This window comes from Nycticebus coucang, chromosome 3, assembly GCF_027406575.1.
Source record: "Nycticebus coucang isolate mNycCou1 chromosome 3, mNycCou1.pri, whole genome shotgun sequence".
Classification (NCBI taxonomy): Eukaryota; Metazoa; Chordata; class Mammalia; order Primates; family Lorisidae; genus Nycticebus; species Nycticebus coucang.
In genome coordinates, this window is record NC_069782.1 from 114667187 (window position 1) to 114694545 (window position 27359).

Consider the following 27359-nt stretch of genomic DNA (forward strand, 5'->3'; position numbering starts at 1 on the left):
CCACCTGTGTGTATTTTCTTCATCTTAAATGAGATCAAGGTTCAATTATTTGGAGACTCGAGTCCAAAGAATTAGAAAACACTAGAGATCAGCTTAAGCAGGTGGTTTACTGTTTTTCTTTCTTTGGTACTTAAACGACCTTGTACATAGTCTCTCTGCCTTCTACCACAGGCCCGGGTCACCTGGCAGTCACTGCACAAGGCTTTCATGATGATGGAATACGTGTCTGTTCATTCATTTAAGGATGAAAGAAAGGAGGAAAGGAAAAGAAAAAGAAAGTGAAAGAAAGTTGGATGAAAGGATTTATGGCCACAGTAGATGTTTATTATATATGTGCCTTTAGAACACTGATTTCAGCCATTTTTAAGACCATAAGCTTTTCAAAAGTTCAATGGCTGCTAAATACCCATTTTGCAAAGGAACCACTGGTTTTTAATTGCATTCTATGCTTTGAGAAGTTAGTGAAGTCAGCAGACAGTAATATTAGTAATGGTGTTAAAGGGAGAGTATTCCCTCTTAGATCATAAATGTCTTGATTAGAAGATGTTTAACTGGTATGTCACTAGGACTTGCCATGATGGGTCCCTTCAACTAATAATCACAACATATTAAAGTCACTTCAAATCTCATTTTTAACTAATAAAGAGATATAATCATTCTGTTCAAATCAACTGTCTGGGGAGGTGGTGGTGTGAGAAATTTTTTTAAAGTCTACAGATTATTCTTATTGTTTTTCACTTTACCATTCAGTGATAAACATGCTACCAAAACTTAGCCTCAGGCCCTGGATGGGGTATGAAAGACTTCCAAGTTAAGATACACCTTGAGCATTCCCATCCCTAACTGTAGTCTTTGCAGACTAGTTCAAGAAAATCAAGGTCTGAATTCTGTGAACTAAAATGAAATCTTAAGATTTCCCACAAATGGCTGGCTGACTGTACCCCTTCTCAGCCAAGAGGATCCTTACAACTAGTTGCCAGCCATGAGTGAGGAGATCACACATGCCTCCAACATGTCCCCTCCCCTTCTTAGAGACATCCTTTGTGACTAACAGGCCTCAGGCTATGTGATTCCTACCACCAAGTCCTCAATATACATAACAAACTACTTTAGTCTGCCCAGTACTTTGTCTCTAATTAATAGACCCTTTATCTTAAGTATTCCTTTTCATTGACTCCTGCTCTTTTAGGCAAAGCCAATTTTCAGTTAAAGAACCTTTAAACCTACCTAACACCTGTAAGCCTTCCCTTCCGGATTTCCCAACTTTGGGGGCTAAACCAACGTATGGTTTCCACGGATCCATTTAAGACCTCATGTGTAATTCCTGTCACCCTAAGATGTTTAAAACCAAACTTTAAACCCACCACTGCATATCAAGTCTACTTGGTCAACGCTTCTTGGGTGTAGCTCTCGGTCATGGTCCTCAGATTTGGATCAGAATAAACCTCCTTAAATTATTTTGCTGAGTGTGGCTTGTTTTCTGTCGACCCTACTTTCAGAGTTAACGTGGCATTCCAAAAAATCCATCCCAAGATTAAGGTAGGAACATCAATACCTTGGTACAAATGACAGAAGTTTCCAAATTTATCTCTATTAGAATAACATGTCAAACTTTTAGAAATTCCAAAGCCAAAGCCATACCCCAAACCAATCAATCATAATTTGGGGGGGGGGGGAGGTTACACATTCTTTTACTTTTCTGAGTTTCTAAAAATTTGTAATTATTTGGGGTACATAAAGGTAGTGCATCCTTATCAGGCACATGTGATGTTTTGATGTAGGCATATAAATTAATCACAGCAGGGTAATTGAGATATCCCTCATCTCAGGCATTTATCATTTCTTTGTGTTAGGAACATTCCAATACAATCTTTTAGCTATTTTAAAGTATACACTGACTTAACGTTGATTATACTCTCTTTGTTGTGCTATCAAATATATTTTTGCAACTGTTAACCATCTCTCCCTCCATGCTACTCTTCCCAGCCTCTGGTAAGCATTATTCTACTCTCTGTCTCCATGAGATTAATTGCTTTTAATATTTAGCTCCCACATATGAATAAGAATGTGTGACATTTGTCTTTATGTGCTTGACTTATTTCACTTAACATAAAGTTTTCCTGTTCCATCAATGTCTCAATGTCGTTGACAATGGCAGGATTTCATTCTTTTTGTGGCTATATAACTTACATTGTGTATATGTACCACAATTTTTTTTTTTTTTTTTTTTAGAGACAGAGTCTCATTTTGTCACCCTTGGTAGAGTGCTGTGGTATCACAGCTCACAGCAACCTCCAGCTCTTGGGCTTAGGTGATTCTCTTACCTCAAGCCTCCCGAGTAGCTGAAACTACAGGTGCCCACCACAACGCCTGGCTATTTTTTTGTTGCAGTTTGGCTGGGGCCAGGTTCGAACCCACCACTCTCGGTATATGGGGCCAACACCCTACTCACTGAGCCACAGGTGCTACCCTGTACCACAATATTTTTTATCCATTCATCTATTGATGGGCGCTTAGGTTTGTTCCAAATCTTGACTATTATGAATATTGCTGCAATAAACATAGGAGTGCAGATATCTTTTCGATGTTCTGAATTACCTTCCTTTGGGTACATAACCAGCAGTGGGATTGCTATGTCATATGGTAGTTCCATTTTTAGTTTGAGGACCCTCCACACTGTTCTCTAAAATGGTTTCACTAGTTTACATTCCCACCAACAGTGCATGAAGGTTTCTCTTTCTCCACACCCTGGCCAGCATCCATTATTTTTTATGGATATCTGGGGTGAAATGATATCTCATTGTCTTTTTGATTTGCATTTTTCTGATGCCTAGTGATGTTGAACAATTTTTCATATACTTACTGGTCATTTTTATGTCTTCTACTGAGGTTTGCCTATTCAAATTATTTGCCTATTTTTAAATACAATTGTTTGATTTTCTTCCTATTGAGTTGTTGAAGCTCTTTATATATTGTAATTATTAATCCCTTGTCAAATAGGTAGTTTGAAAATACTTTCTCCCATTCTGTGGTTTATCTGTTCACTTTGTTGATTGTTTCCTTTGTTGTGTAGGAGCTTTTTAGTTGGATGTGATGTCTTTTGTCAAATTTTGCTTTGGTTTCCTGTGCTTTAGGGTTATTACTCAAGAGGACCTTGCCCAGACCAATGTCATGAAGCATTTTCTCAGTGTTTTGTTTTAGTAGTTTGGTGGTTTCAAGTCTTTGATATAAATCTTTAATCCCTATTGATTTGACTTTTTTATATGGTGAGAGTTAAAGATCTAATTTCATGCTTCTGCATATGGATATGTGGTTTTCCAGTCACTATTTATTGAAGAGACTGCCCTTTCCCCAATGTATGTTCTTGGCACCTTTGTCAAAGATAAGTTCACAGAGACATGTGAATGTGTTTCTGGGTTCTCTATTCTGTTCCACTGATCTATGATTTTGTCTTTTGATCTATGCCCATTACATGCTGTTTTGGTTACTACAGCTTTGTAGTACAATTTGAAATCAGGTAATATTATTCCTCCAGTTTTGTCTTTTATGCTCAGGATGACTCTGATTGTTCTTGTCTTTTGTAGTTTCATACAAATTTTAGGATTATTTCATCTATTTCTATAAAAAATATCATTGGGGATTGCACTGAATCTACAGATTACTTTGCATTGTATGACAATGTCAACAATATTAATACTGCCAATCTATGAGGATGGAATGTATTTTCTTTTTGTGTATGTGGCCTCTTCAATTTGTTTCATCAATGTTTTATAGCTTTTACTACAGAGCTCTTTTAGTTTTTGGTGAAGTTTATTCTTGGGCATTTTATTTTACTTGTCTCTATTATAAATGGGTTTCCTTTCTTAGTTTCTTGTTCAGCTGTTTATTGTTGGCATATACAAATGATACTAATTTTTTTAAGTTGATTTTGTATCATGTGACTTTGCTGAATTTGCTTATAACTTCTATAGTTTTTTTCAGAGTCTCCAGGTTTCTCTATTCATAAGTTCATATTGTCTGCAAACAAGGATAATTTCACCTCTTCCTTTCCAATTTGGATGATCTTCATTTCTTCCTCTTGTTTGATTGCTCTAGATAGAATTTCTAGTACTATGTTGAATAAAACCAGAGCCTACAAGAAATTCTGTCAGCTTTTCTTAATTCAGTGTGATACTCACTGGCAGTCTGTCATATATAGCTTTTATCATACTGAGGTAAGTTCCATCAATACCCATTTTTTGAGAGTTTTTATTATGAAGAAATTTTGAATTTGATGGAACACTTTTTCAGCATCAATTGAAATGGTAATATGGTTTTTGTCCTTTGTCCTTCACTCTCTTAATATGATGTATCACATTGATTTTTGTATTTTGAATCATCTTTGCATCCTTAAAATGAATCTCACTTGATCACGATCAGTAATCCTTTAATGAGTTGATGAATTCTATTTTGTTTAGAATTTTCGTATCTATGTCACTCAGAGATATTGCCTCTAGCTTTTGTGAATTTGTGGAATAGTATGATTAGGATGAGTATCAGTTCTTCTTTGAGTGCTTGATAAGAGTTCAACAGTGAATCCAGTAGGTCCTGGGCTTGTCTTTGGTGAGAAACTTTTTATTATTGTTTCTATTTCATTACTTGTAATTAATGCATTCCAGTTTTAAATTTCTTCCTCATTTAGTCTTGGTAGGTTTTATGTACCTAGGAGTTATTCCATTTTTTCTAGGTTTTTCAATTTGTTGGCATGTAGTACTCATTGTAGTTTCTAATGATCCTTTGGCTTTCTGAAGTATCAGTTGCAATGTCTCCTTTTTAATCTCTGATATTATTTATTTTTCTTAGTCTGGCTAAAGGTTTTGCTTATCTTTTCAAAAAATCAACTTTACTTTCATTGATCTTTACAATTTGGGGGGGCATTCAATTTTATTTTTCTAGTCTAATCTTTATTTTTTCTTCTACTAATTCGGGGATTGGTTTGTTCTTGTTTTTCTTCTAATGCTTTGAGATGCACCATTAGGCTGTTTATTTGAAGCTTTTCTACATTTTTTTTTTTTTTTTTTTTTGGCTGAGGCTGGGTTTGAACCTGCCACCTCCGGCATATGGGCCTGGTGTCCTACCCCTTGAGCCACAGGTGCCATCCCTTTTCTACTTTTTTAATGTAGAAACTTAATTGCTATGAATTTTCCTCTTATTGCTGCTTTTACTGTATCCCAAATGTTTTGTATATTTTGTTTTTATTTTCATTTTCTTTGAGAAATTTTTAAATTTCTTTCCTAATCTCTTCATCAACCCACTGATTTCTCAGGAGCATATTATTTAATTCCTGTGTGTTTGTGTAATTTCCAATATTTCTCTTGTTATTTCTTTTTAGTTTTATTCCATGTGGTCAGAGAACTAGGTGTGATTTCAAGTTTTTTGAATTTTTTAAGACTTGTAGCCTAACAGATGGTCTATCTTTGAGAATGACCCATGAGCTGAGGAGAAGAATGTGTATTCTGCAGTTGTTGGGTGAAAACATTCTGTAAATATGTTAGACCCCTCTTTTATTCTAATTTGAAGGTTAAGTCCATGTTTCTTTGTTGATTTTTCTTTGTGGATGATCTGGCCAATGCTGAAAATGGTGTGGGGATTGGTGTTTTGGGGATGGTATTTTGGATCCCCAAAACGATTATGGTTTGGGGATCTACCTATTTCTTTAGCTCTAGGTATATGTATATATGTGTATACATGCATATATACATACATACACTCACACATATATACACACATATATGTACATATATAGTGCATATAATCTCTATTTAGAATTATTATATCTCTTTGCTGAATTGACCTCTTTATCATTATATAATGACCTTCTCTTTTCATAGTTTTTGTCTTGAAATTTATTTTATATGATAGAAATATAGCAACTCCTGGTCTTTATTTGTTTTCATTTGCATGGAATATTTTTTCCATCCTTATATTTTAAGTATGTGTTATATGTGTTTTTATAGGTGAAGTGGGTTTCTTGTAGACAACATATCTTTGCCTCTTGTTTTTTTATCCATTCAGCCACTCTATGTATTTTGATTGGAGAGTTTAGTTAATCCATATTCAATGTTATTATCAATAGGTAAGTACTTACTCCTGCCATGTTGTTATCTGATTTTTGCTTGTTTTGTGGCCGTCTCTTTCCTTCATTCCTTTCTGTCTCCTTTTGTTGAAACTTATTTTCTGTGGTTGGGTTTCATTTCTTGCTTTTTATTTTTTTGTATTTGTTGTAGGTGTTTTGCAACCACTTCATTCTTTATTCTTCTTTTTTTAACTATGTCTTTTCCAGTAGTCTACCTTCAAAATATTTTACAACTGATTATTTTAAACTTATGACAACTCTGCTTACAAACAAACAGACAAGCAAAGAGAAATGTATAAATTATCACCTTTAACTCCATCATGCCTGCCCCTCACCCCTCACTTTTTATTGTTTCCATCCACACTTTTTAATAGTATTTATGTCTCAAAATGTTGTAGTTATTTTTGGTAGATTTGTCTTGTAGTCTTCCTACTCAAGATATGAGTAATTTATACAACACATTTGTAGCAGTGTTCAGTATCTATGTGCTTACTGTCATATACCTATTATACACCTTCAGAAGATTTCTTATTGTTCATTAATCTTCTTTTATTCAAATTGAAGAACTACTTTTATCATTTCTTGCAGGACACATCTGGTGTTGATTAAATCTTTCATCTTTTGTTTGCCTGGGAAAGTCTTCATTTCTACTTCATGTTTGAAGGATATTTTTGCAGAATATAATACTATAGGGTTAAGGTGTTTTTTTTGTTTGTTTTTCCTTTAGCACTTTGAATATCTCATGGCACTCTTTCCTGGCCCATAGACTTACACTGAGAAGTCTGCTGCCAGACATACTGGGGCTCCTTTATACGTTCTGTCATTTTTTTTCTTTTTTCTTGCTTCCCTTAGGACCTTCTCTTTATCATTTGGAGCTTGATTATTAAATGCTTTGAGGTAGAATCTGCTAGATGTTTTATGACCTCATAAATAGGTACGAGGTCATACCTGAATACTGATATCTTTCTCTAGGTTTTGAAAACTCTCCGTTATTATTTCTTTGAATAAACTGCCTATCCCAGTCTCTCTCTTTAGCTTTTCTTTATGGCCAATATTTCTTGTATTTGTTCTTTTTAGGCTATCTTCTAAATCTTGTATTTGTGCTTCATTCTTTGTTCTTCTTTTTTTTTTTATTCTTGGGGATTCATTGAGGGTACAATAAGCCAGGTTACACTGATTGCAATTGTTAGGTAAAGTCCCTCTTGCAATCATGTCTTGCTCCGATAAAGTGTGACACACACCAAGGCCCCACCCCCACCTCCGTCCCTCTTTCTGCTTTTCCTCCCCCTTAATTGTCATAATTGTCATAACCTTAATTGCCATTAATTGTCCTGTTCTTCTTTTTTTAAGTATGTATTTCAAGTAGCCTACCTTCAAGTTCACTTATTCTCTCTTCTGCTTGGTCAATTCTGCTATTGAGAGATTCTGATGTATTTCTCAGTTTGTATGTCAATTGAATTCTTCAGTTCCAGAATTTCTGCTTGATTTTTTTAAATTATTTCAATCTCTGCAATAAATTTCTCTGTGTTATCATGAAATTCATTGAGCTTCTTCAGGGCAGCCATTTTAAATTTGTTGTCTGAAAGGTCACATATCTTCATCACTCCAAGATTGGCCACAGAAGTATTCAACCTGTGGTCCATGGGCCACATGTGTTTTATGTAAGGCCTTTTTGCTTATGTGTGGTAGCAGATATCATTTTGCCTATGCAGATAAAAATTATGCACAACATTTTTTTTTAATTTCTCATCAGTTTATACTAGTGTCTGCACATTTAATGTGTGGCACAATGCAACTCTTCCTCTTCCAATATGATGCAGAAAATCGAAAAGGTTGGGCACTCTTGGACTGGTACTTTATTTAGTTCATATGGTGAGGTCATATTTGCCTAGATGGTGTCGATGGTTATGGATGTTCATCAATGTCTGGACATTGAAGTGTTAGGTATTCATTTTAATGTTTGCAGTCTGTTCTTGTTTGAAACCATCCTTCTGAGAAGGCTTTGTAGATATTTAAAAGGAACTGTGTATTGTAATCTATGTTTTTGGTCACTGCATTTGTATCATCAGCATTGGCATTTCCCCCAGTCCAGTAATTCTGTGATATGTGGAGTTCTGGTGGTTCTCCCTTGGTGGAGGAAGATGAGATATGGTAGTATTCCCTGGGTTACCAAAGAAAGTCTCTTACTCTCTTTCCTCACCCTCTGTGCTGGACTATCGGAGTTGGGGTAGAAGTAATGTGGGAACTCCTTTGTAGCCACCAGAACTCAGTCACACATTAAATCAGCCTGTACTCACTCAAAGCCCGTGCTGACTGCTTGCCTGGCTACCTATGTTTTGTCAAAGACTGAGGGCTCTTTAGTTATCACTTGGTGACTCCTGCCAGGACTTGGTCCTTCATTTCAGGGTAGCATGTTTCCTTCTGGCCCAGACTGGGTCCAGAAATGCCTTTCAGGAACAAAGACCTGGACTCGGGGGCTTTAAGAATCTGTGGCCAAGCTGGTATCCAAGTTACAGAGCAAAGTTCTCTGAACTTTTCCCCTTCCTTTCCTTCAGTGGAAGAAGATTCCTTCAGCCATACTGCCTGTGATTGGGGGAGGGGTAATACAGGCATTGGCTTGGCCATTGCCGTTGCCTCCCTGGCTTATGTTCACCACAAGTCCACTGGCTCTGAGCCAGCACATCGGCAAGAATTGCCTAAGGACTGCCACCTTTGTGGCCCAATTGACTTATAAATTTAGTTGAGGTCCCAGGCTGCTTTTTATCACCAGATGTGGGGCTACCTGAAATTTGAGTTTCGGGGCAGAGGATTTCCCTCTGGTCTAGTTGGTCTGAATGCTCCCTCCATGGCCACCGGTAGAATTCTGTTCTGTTCTGTTGGCGTGGATGTGGAGAAAAGGGCACACTTCTACACTGCTGGGGGGAATGCACACTAATATGTTCCTTTTGGAAGGATGTTTGGCGAATACTTAGAGATCTAAAAATAGACCTGCCATTCTATCCTATAATTCCTTTACTAGGTATATACCCAGAAGACCAAAAATCACAATATAACAAAGACATCTGTACCAGAATGTTTATTGCAGCCCAATTCATAATTGCTAAGTCATGGAAGACGCCCAAGTGCCCATTGACCCACGAATGGACTAGCAAATTGTGGTACATGTATACCATGGAATATTATGTAGCCTTAAAGAAAGATGGAGACTTTACCTCTTTCATGCTTACATGGATGGAGCTGGAACATACTCTTCTTAGCAAAGTATCTCAAGAATGGAAGAAAAAGTATCCAATGTACTCAGCTCTACTATGAAGCTAATTTATAGCTTTCACATGAAGGCTATAACCCAATGATAGCACAAGAATATGGGGAAAGGGCCAAGGGAGGGGAAGGGAGGTGGGAGGTTGGGGTGGAGGGATGGTAATGGGTGGGGCCGCACCTATGGTGCATCTTAGAATGGGTACAGGCAAAACTTACTAAATGCAGAATACAAATGTCTTCATGCAATAGCTAAGAAAATGCCATGAAGGCTATGTTAAACAGTTTGATGAAAATATTTCAGATTGTATATGAAACCAGCACATTGTACCCCTTGATTGCACTAATGTACACAGCTATGATTTAACAATAAAAATAAAATAAAAATAAAAATATTAGGCTTCTTTAAAAAAAAAAGAGTTTATCAACTCATTCAGTAAGTCTTTATTATATTAATATATCTACCATAGGGTAAGCCCCAAAGTGGGTGTCATGGCTGGAAGAATGAAGCAGATCTTTGCACTAATGAAAATTATAGTTTGATTAATAAATAAATATAAAAAGTTTGTTAACATTGGAATAAGAGCTATAAAAGTAATTTATGAGAGCTCATAGAATACCTGACTTGGCCTCTGATAAAATAGTGGTCAAGGACAACTTCCACTTGAAAGATAAAATGATACTTCATGAAATGAAATGGCTATTAGAATAAAATCAGAGTGACTCTACTTAAGTGCCTTAATTCGTTTGTTTGAAATTTGGTAAAATAAGTTACGTCAAAGAAATTTTTACAAACTTAGAAAGTAAACTCTAACACTTAAAATAATTTAAGGCATCATTTTTGTCATCATTGACATAAAGTGGGCTTTAGGACCATAAACATCCAGATCTGTTGGCATTCTGCCACTTACAGACATTAGGGACATCAATTTATCCCTCACACTCCTTCTTTCTTGTTGTCTTATGAACATTTATAAGCTAGGATTGTTATAAGAATCCCATGAGACATATTTACCGAAAGCTAAGTACTGGCACTGATAAGTACTCAACCAATAAGTTTCTTTCTGTCCATATAGTTCCTACCACTGTTGAAAGTGAAGCATTTTTGTTAAAGGACACATAGTGAGTTCCAAAATTAGATGTACAATATCAATCAATGAAAGGGATTTAAAACACACAGTTACATAGACACAGTCCCCAGAAATTCTGACTCAGTACGCTGTGAAAAGATCCTAGGAATCTGCAACTTTAAAAAGTTTCCAGATGTTTCAGATGATGAGGTGAGTTTTGGAACCACTTGTGTAAGACAGCTATAAACTGATCGCCCCTTTAGAAATATAATTGTGAATGAAGTACCTTTACTTCTTCCCAATCCTGCACTGGCTTGTAAAACCTTTCCTGATGCACAAGACATAGCTCCACTGCAATGTAATCAGAGCATCCTGAATTAATGGCTAGACTGAAACAGTGTTCACAATAGGGTACACTGAAAATTCATCCACCTTGGAGTCAATGGTGGTTGTAGCAGAATGACCACTTGTTAAAGAGACACTATCCTAAGACCTATAACTATGCAAAAATTCAACACTGACTCCAAGTTATACCTCAAACTTATGAGTTCATCACCAATTTTGTGCTCTTAGAAAAACAATTGCTCAAGAAACACTGAATTTAAGTTTCTCTCTTGTCTACGCCTCCACTATTCTTAGTTCTTTAGGATGAATCCATGTTATAATTATACCAGATTATTTTTCTTCTCCCTCTGGAAATTGAAACCACTTAGCCCCCATTTATTAATAAATAGAAAATTGTAGCCATAAATGTAGTTGTCCCCACACAAGGTATAATTTGAAGGATGGCCTTAAAGAGAAAGCAACTATAATCAGAATACATAAACAACATTTGTGAAACACACTATGAATTGTATATAGGTGACTCAGTTACTGGTCTAAAATGTAAGGATTTTATCATAGTCTAGGTTGGAATATAGTATTACTGTGCAGAAAGCAACCTCTTAGATGAGAAGTAATAATGTTATAAGCCAACCAGTAAACTTTCCTGGTAATTAATTCAGTAAATTCTCTAGCCAAAAAGTATACTGTATTAGTTTAGCTATAAAACAGTTTATTTTCATGCTTTTATTAATATTACTCCTGTTTCCCCTCATTTAAACACATAAGACTGACCTAAGGCATTACATTTCAAACACACAGTCCCTCACCCCGCCCCCACACACACAAACACTTGATTTCCATGTCTTCTTTTCTATTTTTTAAATTTCAAAATATTAATTGAGGAGGCACAGATGCTTTTGTTATATGGGTATCTCATATAGTGCTTAAGGCCAGGCTTTTGATGTATCCATCACCACAATAGAGTTCTTTATACCTAATAGGTTGAGTTTTGATCCTACACCCACCATCCCACTCTCTTCCCTTCTTGGATTCTCGTGTCCTCTACATGGCTTTGTGCCCATGGGTACCCATATATTAGCTCCCACGTACTTGTAAGAACATATGGTGTTTGGATTTGCATTTCTGAGAAACTTAGGATAATAGTAATCCAAATTGTAGCAAATGACAAAATTTTATTCCTTTTTATGGCCAAGTAGTATTTCATAGTGTATATATATGTGTGTGTGTGTGTATGCTTTTTAATGGAATTTCATTAAATTTCCTGATTCAGAAACTTGAGATGCTGCATTTGTTTCTTTCAATAGATAAATCTTTAGCCTATATTTAATATAACTATTAAGTTAGTTAAAGGGTATAGAAAGCTTAAATGGTTGAATAACTAGCCCTATTAATAGTAGTTAAAAGCTTGGATTCTGGAGCAAACAAAACTGGTTCCAAATCTCTCACTCAAGAGCTACATGACCTCAGGTACATACTCTAAACTTCCTTTGTCTCAGTTCCATTATCTATGAAACAGGGGTAATAAATGCACATACTCATAGAGTTATTGTGAGAATGAAACAATTAATAATTGAATAATTAATACAGAGGGGGCCAAAAATGCATACACATTTTAAGAAAGGAAAAAAACTACATTAAATTTGCCACACTCAAGTTACATTTCACTCCTGCAATTATAAGAGGTTCTCGAAAAAACAAAAAAGAGGTTTCCAACATGACTCGTATTCATCTTTTCTTATGGGTAGACATTGAACATGACAATTTCAATACAACTTTTTTCTTTCTCAAAATGTATGTACATTTTTTGGCACCCTCTGTATATGTGAAACACTCAACATTGTTTCTGGTGCCTGAAATGTGCTCATAAAACTTGTGGTTATTATAATTTCCTGCCAATTGTACCATTTGGTTGAAAAGACGTTTTATTTTTAAAAATTCCTAGGTATGAAAAGTAAAAATATCCAACTGAGTTCTTACTGTGTGTCAAACACTGTGTGTGCTTTCACATTGTCCTATAAATGTCAACAATTGCACCTCACAATTTCATGCCCTTATTGTTTATCAGATCATCTCGTTTTCCCAAAGTTAAATTTCCCATGTGTACCCGGGGGGGTAGAATTTCAGAGGAGAATGAAGGGAAGAAAAGAGAAAGATAAAGCTTGTAAATCTCAACAGCTTATCAAGTTTATTTCTTGATCATATAAGCAGGGGGGATCTTTCCATGCTACTATTAGGAAACAAAGACTGAGAGAGACTCTGCCTTTTAATCATAGGGTTGTCAAGGTTTCCTTAAGATCCACAGGGGAGGAGGCAGCAGGAATGGAGGTGCCTATGGGAGGGTCTCCAGACAAACACCCCATTGGCCAAGCTCAGTCACGTGACCACACCCCAGTGCAAGGGAGGCCAAGAAATGTGTTCAGGAGGAAATGTCAACTGTTTTGGTGAATAGCTAATGGGTTCTGCCACAAGGTATTCTACTAAAAGGACAGGGCTGAGAGGGTGCTGCTGAAAAGTCTAGGTAGCTAGTATAAAAAGTAAAATGAAATATTGAAAGCCTGGGAAAAGAGTGAAAAGAAGAGATGAGGATGGATGAAAACTATGAAAATAAGAATGGACTCCTTAAAGGGAAATAGATGGTGTATAGCAGAAAAGAGAAAGTTATTGAGGGAAGTGTTAATATGAGCAGAAAAGTTGCTAGTTTCTCAAAATTGCCCAAAACAGTTTATTTTCATGCTTTTATTAATATAAAAGCCTTAGAGACATGGAATTCCTGGCTTATTTATTTGTTTTAAACATTTTCTGCAACATGGCACCCAAGTATTAGGACATAAAAACACTTGGCACTGCTTGATCAAGAAGATGATTGAAACTGCTGATAAAACTTTGAAATATGCAGAGCTTTCAGAATAAATAATTTCTGACTTCTTCCTTTCCTCCAGCTTTCAGTTTAAATTAGCTATTAAATTCAATCTCCCTGCTTGCAAAATTAGAAGCCAAGTGCTGTCTGAGAGAATTAACGGTGCTGAGGAAGAGAAAGCTACAATTTTTCTCAGCAATAATGATGTTGAAACTAAAGTCCAGGTCCCCCTAGTGTGACTTATTTGTGCAACTTATGTACAGTTTCAGTTAATCACAACATATAATTGTTGACAAAGTAAATATGGACCCAGAAGATCACAGAAAAAAAATGAGACTCTATCTACTATAGCAGAATTGTACTGTTTCTTTTCTCTGCCTCCCCTCACCCCACCCACGGTAACAAAGAGATTCTATTTAGGAAGAATAAAGAAAGTTTAGAGGACTTCCAAAGAGAATTGGAAGTGGATCTCTCTCCTCGAGGTGAAAGAGAAAAAGTGAGAGAGACAAGAAGCAAAGGCCTGTTAAATACTAAATTTAAATACTCCGTTTGAAACTGGTCTCTCTGCATCGGCAGGCAGTATTGTCCTTTCCTATTGGGCATGATGGTCTCTTTCTATTGCTCAATGGTTACCTACGTTACTTCATATCCACATTCTTATGGGCCCTCGTGGCTTCGTGGTTTAGCAGGCCAGGTTTTTCTCCCCTCAAAGTTGAAGCACCTTTTTGTGTATGTGTCCCTTCTCATTCCCCCCGGAAGAGATAGGTTCCTGAAATCTTCAAGGGAACACGGACACGAACCACTCTTAGCTACTTCCTGCTGTGAAAATGGGGCATTGGCCTACCTCTCATCCCTCCTCAGGGTCCTTATTCTAAACGGGTTTGTGGGGTGGGAAGTTTCTGGCCACTTGGTCAACAGGTTTCATCAATAGAATTGTACTGTTTCTTGTTGACTCCCTATTTCTTCTTTGGGATTATTATCATTATTATTATTTGTATTTATTTTAGTATGTTCTGTTTTGCTATAATTTTGCTGAAATTTGATTCCTATTTTTCATTAATTCATTTATTCTCTTCTTCAACAAATACTTATTGCAGGTTTTCTCTAGGCCAGCTGCAATTCTCCCTGTTAGCCTTTTTTTGAATGGAAAATAATTTTGTCAGTAAGTGAAGGATGTATTTCCCTAGAGTTTGGGAAATTCAGGTCAGAGAAACACAGCACTCTCAGTACTTTTCCTAATCAGAATGAGATACAGCAAGATGTCTGCTAATGTATGGGAAAGTTTATGAGAAGAATCCAAGTTCTAGTCCTACCTCGAGATTTAATAATAATAATATATTCCTTGATAGCTGTATAGAAAAATGGAAAATAATGAAAACAAAAGATTAAGTAGTTCTCACAATCCTAACCTTCAGGTAGGCCATCTAGACTTAGAACAGATATTTGATATTACTATAGGTAACCCTGATCATAGATTTCATGTCCTGTAATACTGTTTTATTAAATATTCAAAAATACAGAATTCTAAACATTTCTATTATTATAATAAGTGTCAATATCTTAATGACACACATACATTATTGAAACAGTTCTATTCAGTTTAATTTCATACATTTTAAATTTTTGCTATTAAAGTATTTCCGATGGAGTTTTATATATTCGTGCTTCTGTTCTTAAATTTCTATAAATTAAATTACTGCACAAAAAATTTTCACATTTCAAACACCTGCCAAATTTCCTTGCAAAAAAGTATGCTAATTATAGTCCTTGCTAACAGTGAATGAAAGTGCCTGGATTTTTATCCCTGTGCTGGGACTAGTGATAGATATACCACGGAGATAGTGCATGTCTGGTTCCAAACCTCCACAGTAAAACACATTTTGCAATAAAGTGAGTCACACAAATTTTTTGGTTTTCCAGTGTCTACAGAAGTTATGAATACACTATACTTTATTCTATTAAGTGTGCGATGGAATATGTTAAAAAATGCAAAGTACTTATCTTAATTTAAAAATACGTTGTTGCTGAAAAAAATGTTAATGATCACTTAAGCCGTCAGTGAGTCTTCATCTTTTGGATGGTGGAGGGTCTTGCCTCAGTGTGTGTGGCTGGTGATGGATCAGGGTGGAGGTTCCTGAGGGTTGGAGTGGCTATAGCAATTTCTTAAAATAAGACACCAGTGAAGTTTGGCACATCTATTGACACTTCCTTTCACAAAATATTTCTCTGTAGCATGCAATAACATTTCAGGGTATTTTACGCATGGGAGAACTTCTTTCAAAATTAAAGCCCAGTCTCTTAAACGCTGATGGATACTTTATCACCTAGGTTTATGTAATATTCTAGATTCTTTGTTGTCATTTCATGAATTTTCACAGAATCTTTACCAGAGGTAAATTCCAACTAAAGAATCACCTTCTTTTTTTTTTTTGCTTATCCATAGGAAGCAGCTCCTCCACTGTTCAGGTTTTACCATGAGTTTGCAGCCATTCAGTCACATCTTTAGACTCCACTTCTAATTCTAGTTCTCTTGCTATTTCCACCACATCTGCAGTTACTTTCTCCACTAAGATCTTGAACCTCCTGAAACTCACCCATGAAGGTTAGAATCAACTTCTCCCAAAGTCCTTTTAATGCTGACATTTTGACCTCCTCTCATGAATTACAAATGTTATTAGTGGCATCGAGAAGAGTGAATAAATTCCAGAAGGTTTTCAGTTTACTTTGCCCAGATCTATTCAAGGAAGCTTTAGTCTTTTGAAATGTACTTTTTAAGTACTAAGATTTGAAAGTCAAAATTATACCTTGATCCATGGGCTACAGAATGGATATTGTGTTAGCAGGCATGAAAACAACATTAATCTCACTGTACAACTCCTTCGGAGCTCTTGAGTGACTAGGTGCATTGTCAATGAGCAGTAATATTTTTTTCTCAGCAATAGGTCTTAACGGTGGGCTTAAAAGATTCACTAAATTGTGCTATAAACAGATGTGCTGTCATTCAGGCTTTATTTTTCCATCCATTTATAGAGCACAGGCAGAGTATATTCAGAATAATTCTTAAGGGCTCTAGGATTTTCAGAATGGTAAATGATCACTGCTTTCAACATAAAGTTACTAGCTATGTTAACCCCTAACAAGACAGTCAGCCAATTCTTTGAAGCTTTAAATCTAGGTACTGACTTTTACTCTCTAGATTAGAATATCCTTGATGACATTTTCTTCCAATATAAGCCTATTTTGTCTGCATTAAAAATCTGTTGTTTAGCGTAGACACCTTTATCAGCGATCTTAGCTAAATCTTCTAGGTAACTTGCTATAGCTTCTCCATCAGCACTTGCTGCTTTCCCTTGTACTTTCATGTTATGGAGACAGCTTCTTTCCCCAACCCTTGTGAACTAACCTTTGCTAGCTTAAAACTTTTCTTCTGCAGCTTCCTAACCTCTCTCAGCCTTCGGAGAATTGAAGAAAGTTAGGGCTTTTCTCTGGATTAGGCCTTGGTTTAAGAAAATGTGTGGCTGATTTCATTTTCTACTTAGACCACCAAAACTTACCTCATATCAGCAATAACAGGTGGTTTTATTTTCCTATTGTTTGTATGGTCTGTAGAGTAGCACTTTTAATGTCCTTCAAGAACTTTTTGTTGTTATTATTGTTTTCACAACTTGGCCAACTGGACCAAGAGGTCTAGCTTTGGGCCTATCTTAACTTTCAACATGTCTTTCTCACTAAGCTTAATCATTTCTAGCCTTTGATTTAGAGTCAGAGCTGTGTGACTGTTCCTTTCATTTGAGCAGTTAGAGGCCAATGCAAAGCTATTAACTGGACTAATTGTGTCTCAAAAAACAGGAATGTCCAAGGAGAGGAAGACAGAGGAAAGGCTGATGAGTAGAGCAGACAGAACCCACATAGTGCTTGCTGATTAAGTTCACCATCCTATGCAGACATGGTTCATGGCCCCTCAAAATTACAAGGGTAACATTAAGGCTACTGACTGCAGATCACCATAACGATATAACAATAACTAAAAAGTTTAAAATATGGCAAGAATCACCTTAATGTAACATAGAAGCATGAAGTGAACACAGACAGGTTGTCTGTGGGGCCAACAGACTGGTTTGATGCAAAGTTGCCACAAACCATCAATTTGTAGAAACTACAATATCTGCAAAGTGCAATGAAGAGAAGCACAGTAAAATGATATATGCTCGTATCAGTGTCTGCTTTTAATTTGAACTTTAGGGCATCACAGATATGTGAAAAGCTTTAATATAGGACTTTTTTATTTGTTTGTTTATTTTTGAAACTGAGTCTCCTGTTGCCTGGGCCTGAGAGCAGTGGCACCATCATAGTTCATTGTACCTTTAAGGCCCTGGGCTCAAGAGATCCTCCTGCCTTGGTCTCCTCAGTGGCTAGAACTACAAGCGTGCATCACCAGGTCCAGCTAAGTTTTCTATTTTTTGTAGAGATGTTGTTACTATGTTGTTCAGGCTGGTCTTGAACTCCTGGATTCAAGTAATTCTTCTGCCTTGGCCTCCCAGAGAACTAGGATTACAGATGTGAACAGATGTGAACCACCCCTGGCCTAATATCCATTCCTTTTAAAAGTCATTTTTGCTCATCAGGAGAAAGTTACTGTGAAATATTGTAAAATGTAATATGGATTTCTCACGGCCATGTTTCATTCTTCAATTTTCATTAATTTTTGCTATTAAATCACTGTCTTTCAAAGGTAATTTTACCTTTACTAATATTTAGAGACTACATTATATTATTTTAATTATAACATTTTGGCAAAAAACATCCATCATAGGGCGTGCCTGTGCTCAAAGGAGTAGGACACTAGCCCCATATACCGGAGGTGGTGGGTTCAAACCCAGCCCCTGCCAAAAACTGCAAAAAAAAAAAAAAAAACCACCATAATTTGTGTATTAATTACATCAGTCCAAAATGGAATTGTCTCAAATATAATGTCTTTTTTTTTTTTTTTTAATTTGGCCGGGGCTGGGTTTGAACCCGCCACCTCCGGCATATGGGACCGGCGCCCTACCCGCTGAGCCACAGGCGCCGCCTGAAATATAATGTCTTTAAATATAACTCAACCTACTGTGACATCTGTCTCTGGAAATTAAGTAATATCTTATTTTCATAACTTTTTTGGCGAAAAAAATCAAGATGGTTTGTGAAGACAGTCTAGTAATCTTCTGAGGAAAAATGGATATCAAGCACACCTTATTCAACTCCATAGCTTCCCAATTAATAATTGTTCCTGAAAATCAAAAGTTTTAATCTATTTTTCTAAGACAACATATTATAATTCCAAAAGTTAGTAAAGCCCTTCTCTCAGGTACCCTCCAGTCTAGCCATAGTGAAATATTGCCTCTTTTCTTAACATAGTACATATTTTTATTTTTAGGACTTCATAATTTTGCTCACATTGTTTGCTCTGTCTCCAATACTCTTTCTTTCCTATCTCTCATCCTTCAAGAACTAACTTGTCACAGACATGACCTGTGGGACTTGTGCCTACACACTCCTTGTAGAACTCCCATGTTGCTATTAAAGGTGGACGGGATGTCCTCTGCTGTTTTCATGTACTAGGAAATAGGTAACCATAGCAGCCAATGGGATCAGCAGGCAAACCATATTCAAAGCTAAACCTACCTGGCCAGGCCTGGTAGCTGACACCTGTAATGCTGGTACTCTGGGAGGCTGACATAGGAGGATCCCTTGAGTTCAGGAGTTCAAGACCAGCCTGAGCAAGAATGAGACCCTATTTATACTAAAAGTAAAAAAAAAAAAAAATAGCCAGGCATTATGGTGGGTGCCAATAGTCCCAGCTACTCAGGAGATGGAAGCAGGAGGATCTCTTGAACCCAAAAGTTTGAGGTTGTTGTAAGCTATGCTAATACCACTGCACTGTAGGCTGGGCAACAGAGGGAAACTCAGTCTCAAGGAAAAAAAACAAACAAACAGAAAAGAAACTAAACCAATCAGAACCTTCAACGGGAATTTGTTTTTGATTTATTTTAGGTTTTTTGTTTGTTTTCATTTTGTCTGTTTGTGCAAGACCTGAAGCTACTGAACTCATGTTTGCTGTTAATTAAACCATGTTTGCTCCAATAAGTAAAAAAAATTTTGGAATAACAGATTAAGCCACTTGCTAAGCAGAAGTGAGCTGGAGGGTCATTTCTACTGGGGACAGAATTACAATGGAGCAGAAATCATAAGCAAGCTGATGCAGCCAGTCTGCAGAGGGTTTTCCATTCTGATTTTCATAAGAGCTGTCTTTGCAATCCATGGCTCCTTTTTTTTTTTTTGAGACAGAATCTCACTTTGTTGCCCTTGATAGAGTGCTGTGGTGTCACAGCTCACAGCAACCTCCAACTCTTGGGCTCAGGCGATTCTCTTGCCTCAGCCTCCTGAGTAGTTGGGACTACAGGCACCCACCACAACATCCGGCTAATCCATGGTTCCTTTTTTGCTTTTTCTTATTAAGTGCTTTTATTCCTGTAATTAAAAGGGCCTTAAGAAGATGATGGTCAAAATACCACCTCTTCTCTGTAGTTTTCTCTGATCAGCTTCAAGCAGATTTAATTAAATTTTAATCTATTATCAGGTATATGTATATTTATACATAATATATATGTTTTGCTGTACAACACTAAAGACCTAAAAGTGACTCCAGATACAAAAGGGTTATTTTTATGATGCACACATTCGAAAGTCCATATTCTTTCCATACCTTAAATAGGGTTATATTTTTTGCCCGTCATGCAGTTAGAAACTGAGGAAGACTTGTCATCTCAAGTCTGTCTGAGTCCAGAGACAATGTTTCTAACCACTACACAAACCAATTCCCAGCACTAACATTTGTCTATTGTAGGTCTTGCTGAACAGTTAACTCCTTGAAGTTAGACACCAGTATTATATACGTCTTTCAAATGCTAGCATTGTACCCGCTGGGAATGGCAGATTAAGTAAATGTTTATTGAATTTAAATTTTCTAACTTTACCTACATTATACATTATTTACCTACATTACCTACATTATCCTAAGTTATTGATGTGACTATTTCTAAGTTATCACCATTATTCTAAACATTTGAAAGCCCACACGTGCATACACACACATTCATAGAAATATTAGATGTTTACATTATTTACATTTCTTTTCTACTTCTTTCATGTAAAAAATAATGTGTTTATTTTATATTTTTGCATTCAGATTAGTATTCAGAATAATAGTTTAGAAGATATGGAAATTATAATCATAGAACTCAATCAAAGTATCTTATAAGCCTAAGAGTAGCACTGTCTTTTTTTTAAGACCATAAAAAAGCTAGTAGCATGATAGAATTAGATACTAAATAGTGGAAAATGTAAAGAAAATGAAATAATTTCACTTGCAATTCATAGGAGGCAGTGAATGCTAATTTTGGCCATGCAATTAGAAAGACTGAAACCGATAAAATCTTGTATACCTGTATACTTATATTACTAACTTATGAATGAATCAGTGCAACTTGATTTACCATGAGAAAAATTTCATAAATTATTTTGATCTCCTGAAATAGAAATAGTCATATTTAGACTATGTATTTGTGATTTTCTTTTAAACACATATCCCCATTCTCATACCGTATCAACTTATTAAACAGAGTTTGAAATAGCCAATTCTTCTAGATCAAGAAAAGAAAGTATGGGAAAACTTGTGATTTTATTTAATAATTATTTTTAAATGAAAGTAATTAGAGCAAATCTACCTTCAGCTGAATGCCAGAAATTACTGTTTACTGTGAAATTGTTAGGATAAACCTGTATTTCCCTTTTTCTCTCTTGCTACAATTTAGCAAGAGCTTAATCATCACTAGATCAATGATAAGTATGCCCACGCATACCTTAGGCATAGCTACAGAAACCATGGTCTTTGATTTTCAATTTTGCTTCAAAAATCAGTTATCATTCTTCAACTATACCAGCACATGAATATAGAAGTTCTATACTCATTACATACTCTTTGTTAGAGTAAAAACTTTGAAAACAAATGTCTTTTAAAAATCACTGGTTGAACAAATTATGGCATGTCCATTCCAAAATATCACAAATTTAATGCATTCGTTAAAAAGAGTGAGTCCCTCTCTATGTTGTATAAAGAATGATCAGCAAGACACAAAGAGCAAAGTGCTGAGCAGTGTGTAAAGTTTACTAACATTTGATAAAATACTCTGTGAAATTTTCCCGTGTGTGTGTATTTTCTATTCAAGTAAATTGTTTAAAAATTAAACAACCACAAAACATTTTAAACAGCCATTATCTAACATGCGGGTCCAGATTCCTTAAATGATGCACTTTTGATATTGTATTGTTATGTGATTTCCATCTTCCAGCCTCCAGGCCTAACTAATAAAAATATATACAGTGTTCTTGATATTTTTTCCAACTTTATAAATATGCTGAATTTCTTTTTTATGGTGATCCCTCCCTAACTCGTCAGTGGTTGGTTTCACATCCTCTCCTCCCCAACCCTCCACCTGCACCAACCATCTAGACGTGGGAAGCAAGGAACTAGGGCAGATGTCTTGAGATCTCAGAGTCTCTGGCTGAAGCTGGTTCCTCTAGAAAGGAAGGGATCCAATAATCAGGGCCCTTTAAACATTGACTCCTTTCCCCCTTTTAAACAGAAGACATTTTCTTCTTTTTGAAAAAAGAGTTTCCTGTTACCTTTCCTCAGTTGTGCATTATTGGAGACGGCAGACCTTAGAATTGGCCTTCCTGGCTCTTCAGAAAGCAAGCACACGGAGAAAAAGAAGTTTTCTTCTGGGTGAGGAAGCTGAGCCTTCCTGACAAAGGGAGTGTAACAACAGATATCCTGCCATTTACCCTTTCAGTGAAGAACCAACCAAAGTTCCTGTCCCATTGGCTGAGCCCCTTGAAATTGAGCAACTGCCAGGGACACGAAAATAACAAGCATTCTAGGACATCTGAATTATTTAAGGAAACTTTTTGGATGACAGATCAGTCACTATTCTCCTTCAAATGTCTTAAACCTGGCATTTTGTGGGTTTAATGCAGACTTTTAAAATACTATAGGATAAGTGTGAATTGGGAACGTTGCTTTCCCCAGTATAAACAATATCAAATTGGACAAGTAAAATTGCACAGACAGATTAGATTTCATTTCTGTGGGTTTTCCCTTAAACACTATCCCTATCCTCATTACGATCAATAGATTTCGGTTTACGTAAAACTTGATCTATTCAATTCACCCAGTTAGAGAAAAAAAGGAGTGGAATTAGGGAGGATTTGTGATTTTTATTTAACAATCACTTTAATATCCACGTTAGACTAAGTCTTCTTTGAATGTGCTAGCATTCAAAGTGTTTCAAATTAATTTATTTGGTATAAAATCATCATATACTTATTAACTGTATTCACATACACGCCCTCTTCCTGCCAACCACCAACTACTTGGCCTTACTTAATCACGTGGAAAATTTCCTTTCTTGTCCAATATGTATTGACCGTTTAGGTAAATATTAATAATTTGTGATAAATTATTTTTAAAAGCAGTAATGTAAAAGTCAATTTCATACTACCATATCATTTGAGTTAACATCACAGAAGACATTTTTCTTTAAAATTACTGTAGAACTTATCAATATTGTCTTACATTCAGAAAATATGTATTCTCTGATTATCTCTAAACATGTCACATTTCTATTCCTGTGGAACACACATAGACACGCAATCCCCAAATTTATTTATACTTGTACCATTTCATGATATTAAATGTTAAATTTTATTTCAAAAATCATCACAGCCTAAAGAAAAATATAATTTAAGCATTGAGATAGTACATTTCAGAAAATAAGATAGTATTTCCATGTTAAATTTTAGATAACTATCATTTGTCATTCTAAAGCCTCCCTGCCTTCTGGACTCTAGAATTAAAGGGAAAAAGGTTATGTATTTAGGAACTGTCAGCTGAAATTATTTATTTCAATTCAATATAGAATATTTGTCACTCAATACAACAATCAATGTGTACAAAAAATTTACATAACAAAAGGAACAAGAAACAATGCAGCACCTTTAGGAACAGAATTCAAAGTTCTGTTGCATTTACAGATAAGTGCCACACTGCGAATCTACAACACAGTAATTTACTGCAATCGGGAGTTCCACAAAGAAACAAAGCTCTGACACTCCACATTTTCAGATGGTATTATTGGAATGATTAACTAAAAGGACAGAATTTGTATGTCCTCAGGATTGACTTGACAGGTTTTCATAGCATATGTTATGTCAAAGGAGTCCACTGCGCTCAGACAGCTGCTCTAGTGTCTCTGACACGTGTGAAGCCTGGAGGAATTACTGGCTTGATGGTGATCTCTCTGTATCCGGCAGGACAGACCTTCTCCACAGTAACAACGCTGGAATATTTCCAGCCCATGAGAACCTTTTCTCCTGTGCTTGGTGCACACTTGACCTTCTTTGAGCACAGGTTTACAGATCTTCGACCAGAAGTGTCTAGCACAACACAATCCTGAGGCACAGTCCGAGGATCGGAGACAGACAGAACCCTCTTGTCCTGTGAAAGGGGAGACAGAAGAAGAGGGACATGGTTACTGCTAAAACTTCATCATTTCTTTAAAATAATTCGAAAGACACTTCTGATGGGCTAACAAAGAATAAACCTGAAGGTCCTTAACTCACCTTTGGTGTGATATATTTTTGAAGACAGTGTGGTTCTTCTGGAGTACCCCTCCAAGGTGCTGGGATCACCATCAAAGCTTTCAATGATGGTTTCTTCAATTTCCCCTCGATGGAAGTGATTTTGATCAGAAGGCACACATATTCCTAACGAAGCAAGAAATCGTGAGTACAACTCCGGAGTTGCAATGCATGACTTGTAGCAGCTCTGACAGTGGCAGTCTGGTGTGCCTGCATCAACTGCAGATGCCTCACTGACATTATTTTAAACACAAGTCAAACTTCCTCTCTAGCGTTAAGGGGAAATTCCTGGGAGGGACAGAAGCACTAATGTGTGCACTGCACAGTCGAATGCAGCATCCCCAGCATAGTCGTTTAAAATACTTTGCCAGCAACTAGCTGTGGTAGTGGCAAGTGAGATTTCCGCCTATTTTAATATCACCCTTGGGGTAAGAAAAAGAAAATTAGTTGCTGTAAAAAAAAAAAAAAAGTGTTCTTAAAAATAACTTCTCTACTCTTGGTGCTATTATGTGTACTGCCAGACTAAGTTAAGCAAATGCAATTCCTGCTGCTTGGAAGTTTACCATCCCAGCCACCAGTTACTTTACTGTATAATTTCTTTATTATAGAGATTTAGTTCATTCGGGAGTACTGCTGGGTCCTAACGAGGGTCGCCACCCCCATGTGTATTTCTGGAGATGTCTTTGGCTGTCTAAATCTACCTCTCTAAAACATTAAATTTTAGTTCTGTGGACTAAGCGGGGCAGGGGGGGTGTACCTATTTTAAGGTAGGTGAGGGATCTGTGGTTAAGGAGAATTCTTCTTTTAAGGTAGCAGAGGGTAGAGGGAGGGGAAGGAGGGAGAGGAGAGGGCGAAGAGTATCAAGTTCTCTCTTTAAAATGATCAGCACAGATAAATCGCTGTCCTGCAGGTGACAATAGTTTTAACAGAGATCAGGAGAGGGGCCTGGTTGGCAAAGCCCTGAGAACCACCTTAAGAGAAATGAAAAGCGTAGCTAAGCGCCAGCTAGGATCCCACCGCCCTCCGTATCTTCCTTTTCAACTGACGTCTCAGACACATTTTTATTAACCGGTCCACTACGAGGTAAGCTGTCAAGTTAAATCACTGGGGGACTCAGAGGAAGATAAGGACCTCCGGACTTCTCTCTCCTCTCAAACTGAACTCTCGCAAAGAAGATAATTCTCAGGAACCCGGCACGCAACACCCATTTGTAGGTGGCGCCACAGCATCCGCAGAGCGGAGAGCATTTTCTCCCATCCGGGCGGTTCCAGTCCTATGAGGAGCTACAGGACTCACCATTTTTGCAGTAATTCCCGGGGCAGCACATAGCGTGACGCATGCAGCGTTTCCGGCGCTTCCTGCAGGCGAGACAGATTTGCACGCCCGTGCCCCCTCCGCGGGTGGGACTAGCGCAATACTCATCGGTGCCGCACTCCTCGTCCTCTGCGCACGGGTACGGCTGCGAGAAGGGGGCGAGGAGAGGGTGAGGCACCCGGTTCCAAATTCCCACACTATTGGCCCCGGGTGCTCATCTGAATCCCTCTCTGTCCACCTCTCCAAAAGGTGTTGCGGCCGCCCACTGCTCCCAAACGCAGCGTTTCCAAATGCGCCCTGAACCGCACGTTCTCGGCACGTTTCACGGACCCTTTTAGGGTCACAGCATCTCCGGATCCCCGGGACCCCTCTCACCTGGTAGTTGTCAATAGTCTGATACTTGTTCCCGCCCTCGTACAGAATTCCAGGCGCGGCGCTGACCGCGGAGCCTGGGTGCCCCGCAGCGCCGCCCAGCGGTGGGGGCAGGTTCTTGATAGCGTTGGAATTGACCAAAACTGAGTTCAAGGTGGCGCTCACTTGCAGCGAATGGTGGCCGCAAAGACTCGCCCCTATTAGGGTGATCAAGACCCGGACAACTCCCACTGTGTCCAGAGCAGTCATCTCAGAAGGACTCAAGAGTAAGAAAGACAGAGAAAGGAGGAATGGCACTTTGCAGGCCTGGACCCCAGGGAAACCGTGCTGGTGAGAGGCTGCACAGTCAGGGATCCGGGAGCCTCAGGCGGTCCCAGAGTCCTGACTGCGGGGAGCACAGAGCTCTGCGCCGCCACCGCCACAGCGGCTGCCTTTATACTGCGGGCTCTGGGCATTCCGGCCCCTCCAGGGGGAGACAACAAAGCCGGAATGAGATTTCAAAGCGTTGGGAGGGGCTGGGAGGCTATGTTTGTGTACATGGAGGGGGGGCTTTGACACTCTTCACCCGGTTCCTCCCTTGGGCGGTCGCTCCTCTGGCACAGCTCACCTTCCGAGTGACGATTATCAGTGAGCATTAGAGCAGACGAGTTTAATAAATGCAGAAGGGAGGAGTCTGGAAACATAGGTGCCCTTGCCTTAAAGGAGAGGCTCGATTATCCGGATCGGAAAGACTTTTCAGAGCCTAATGGTGATATTTTCTACAGAAACACTTTTCATCCCTTTCCCTTACAACACTCGTTTACTGTGTACACAAATAACATTCAGTGTTAAATATGAACCGATCAGTGGTTCTAGCGAAATGTCTATGTGAGAGGGCCGGGTGGCGGGTGCAAGTTGCTTATTAACCCGTTAGAGCCGCGGTTTGCAGATTTGAGAGAGGTCTTCGGCTTTAAATTGGTTCAATTGCCATTCTTCCCTGCGAGAAAAACGTGCAAAGAAAGGGAAATTTGCACATCAAACGAGGGTAAGAGGAAGAAGAACTAATTCTCTTTTGATGGGAAGTTTAGAGAGCGAGGCGAGAGACTGGAGTTTGGAAATTAGATCAGGGGCAGAGGGAAGAGGGAAATGGCCATCCGATAATCAAACTATTTAATGTTGTTCTTTGAATCTGAGCAGTCGCGGCAGTAGATGAACTTGATTAGGCAGACGCGCGAGATCAAAGTGGCTGGAGCCGAAGCAGACAGGGTCCGACGTGCCGGGTCAGTCGTCCTTCCCGGTTCCCCCTTCCCAG

General features: G+C 37.8%; 1 protein-coding gene across 1 annotated transcript; it reads right to left on the minus strand.

The window, feature by feature from the left end:
- Window positions 1-23428: 23428 nt before the first annotated feature.
- Window positions 23429-26546, minus strand: DKK1 (dickkopf WNT signaling pathway inhibitor 1). Its single transcript, XM_053583836.1, has 4 exons — window positions 26072-26546; window positions 25679-25841; window positions 24365-24508; window positions 23429-24239 (listed from the first exon to the last, which is right to left on the minus strand). The coding sequence occupies exons 1-4, from the start codon at window positions 26315-26317 to the stop codon at window positions 23986-23988; spliced, it is 807 nt and encodes a 268-aa protein (XP_053439811.1). The 5' UTR covers window positions 26318-26546; the 3' UTR covers window positions 23429-23985.
- Between the last annotated feature and the right edge of the window lie 813 nt (window positions 26547-27359).

What these genes read in the sequence shown, in the direction of transcription:
- DKK1 (XM_053583836.1), bottom strand. Translation starts at nt 26,317, where the DNA reads ATGACTGCTCTGGACACAGTGGGAGTTGTCCGGGTCTTGATCACCCTA. An exon ending in AGACTATTGACAACTACCAG is followed by an intron (nt 25,842 to 26,071) that starts GTGAGAGGGGTC and finishes CCCTTCTCGCAG; the next exon opens with CCGTACCCGTGCGCAGAGGA. An exon ending in CGGGAATTACTGCAAAAATG is followed by an intron (nt 24,509 to 25,678) that starts GTGAGTCCTGTA and finishes TTGCTTCGTTAG; the next exon opens with GAATATGTGTGCCTTCTGAT.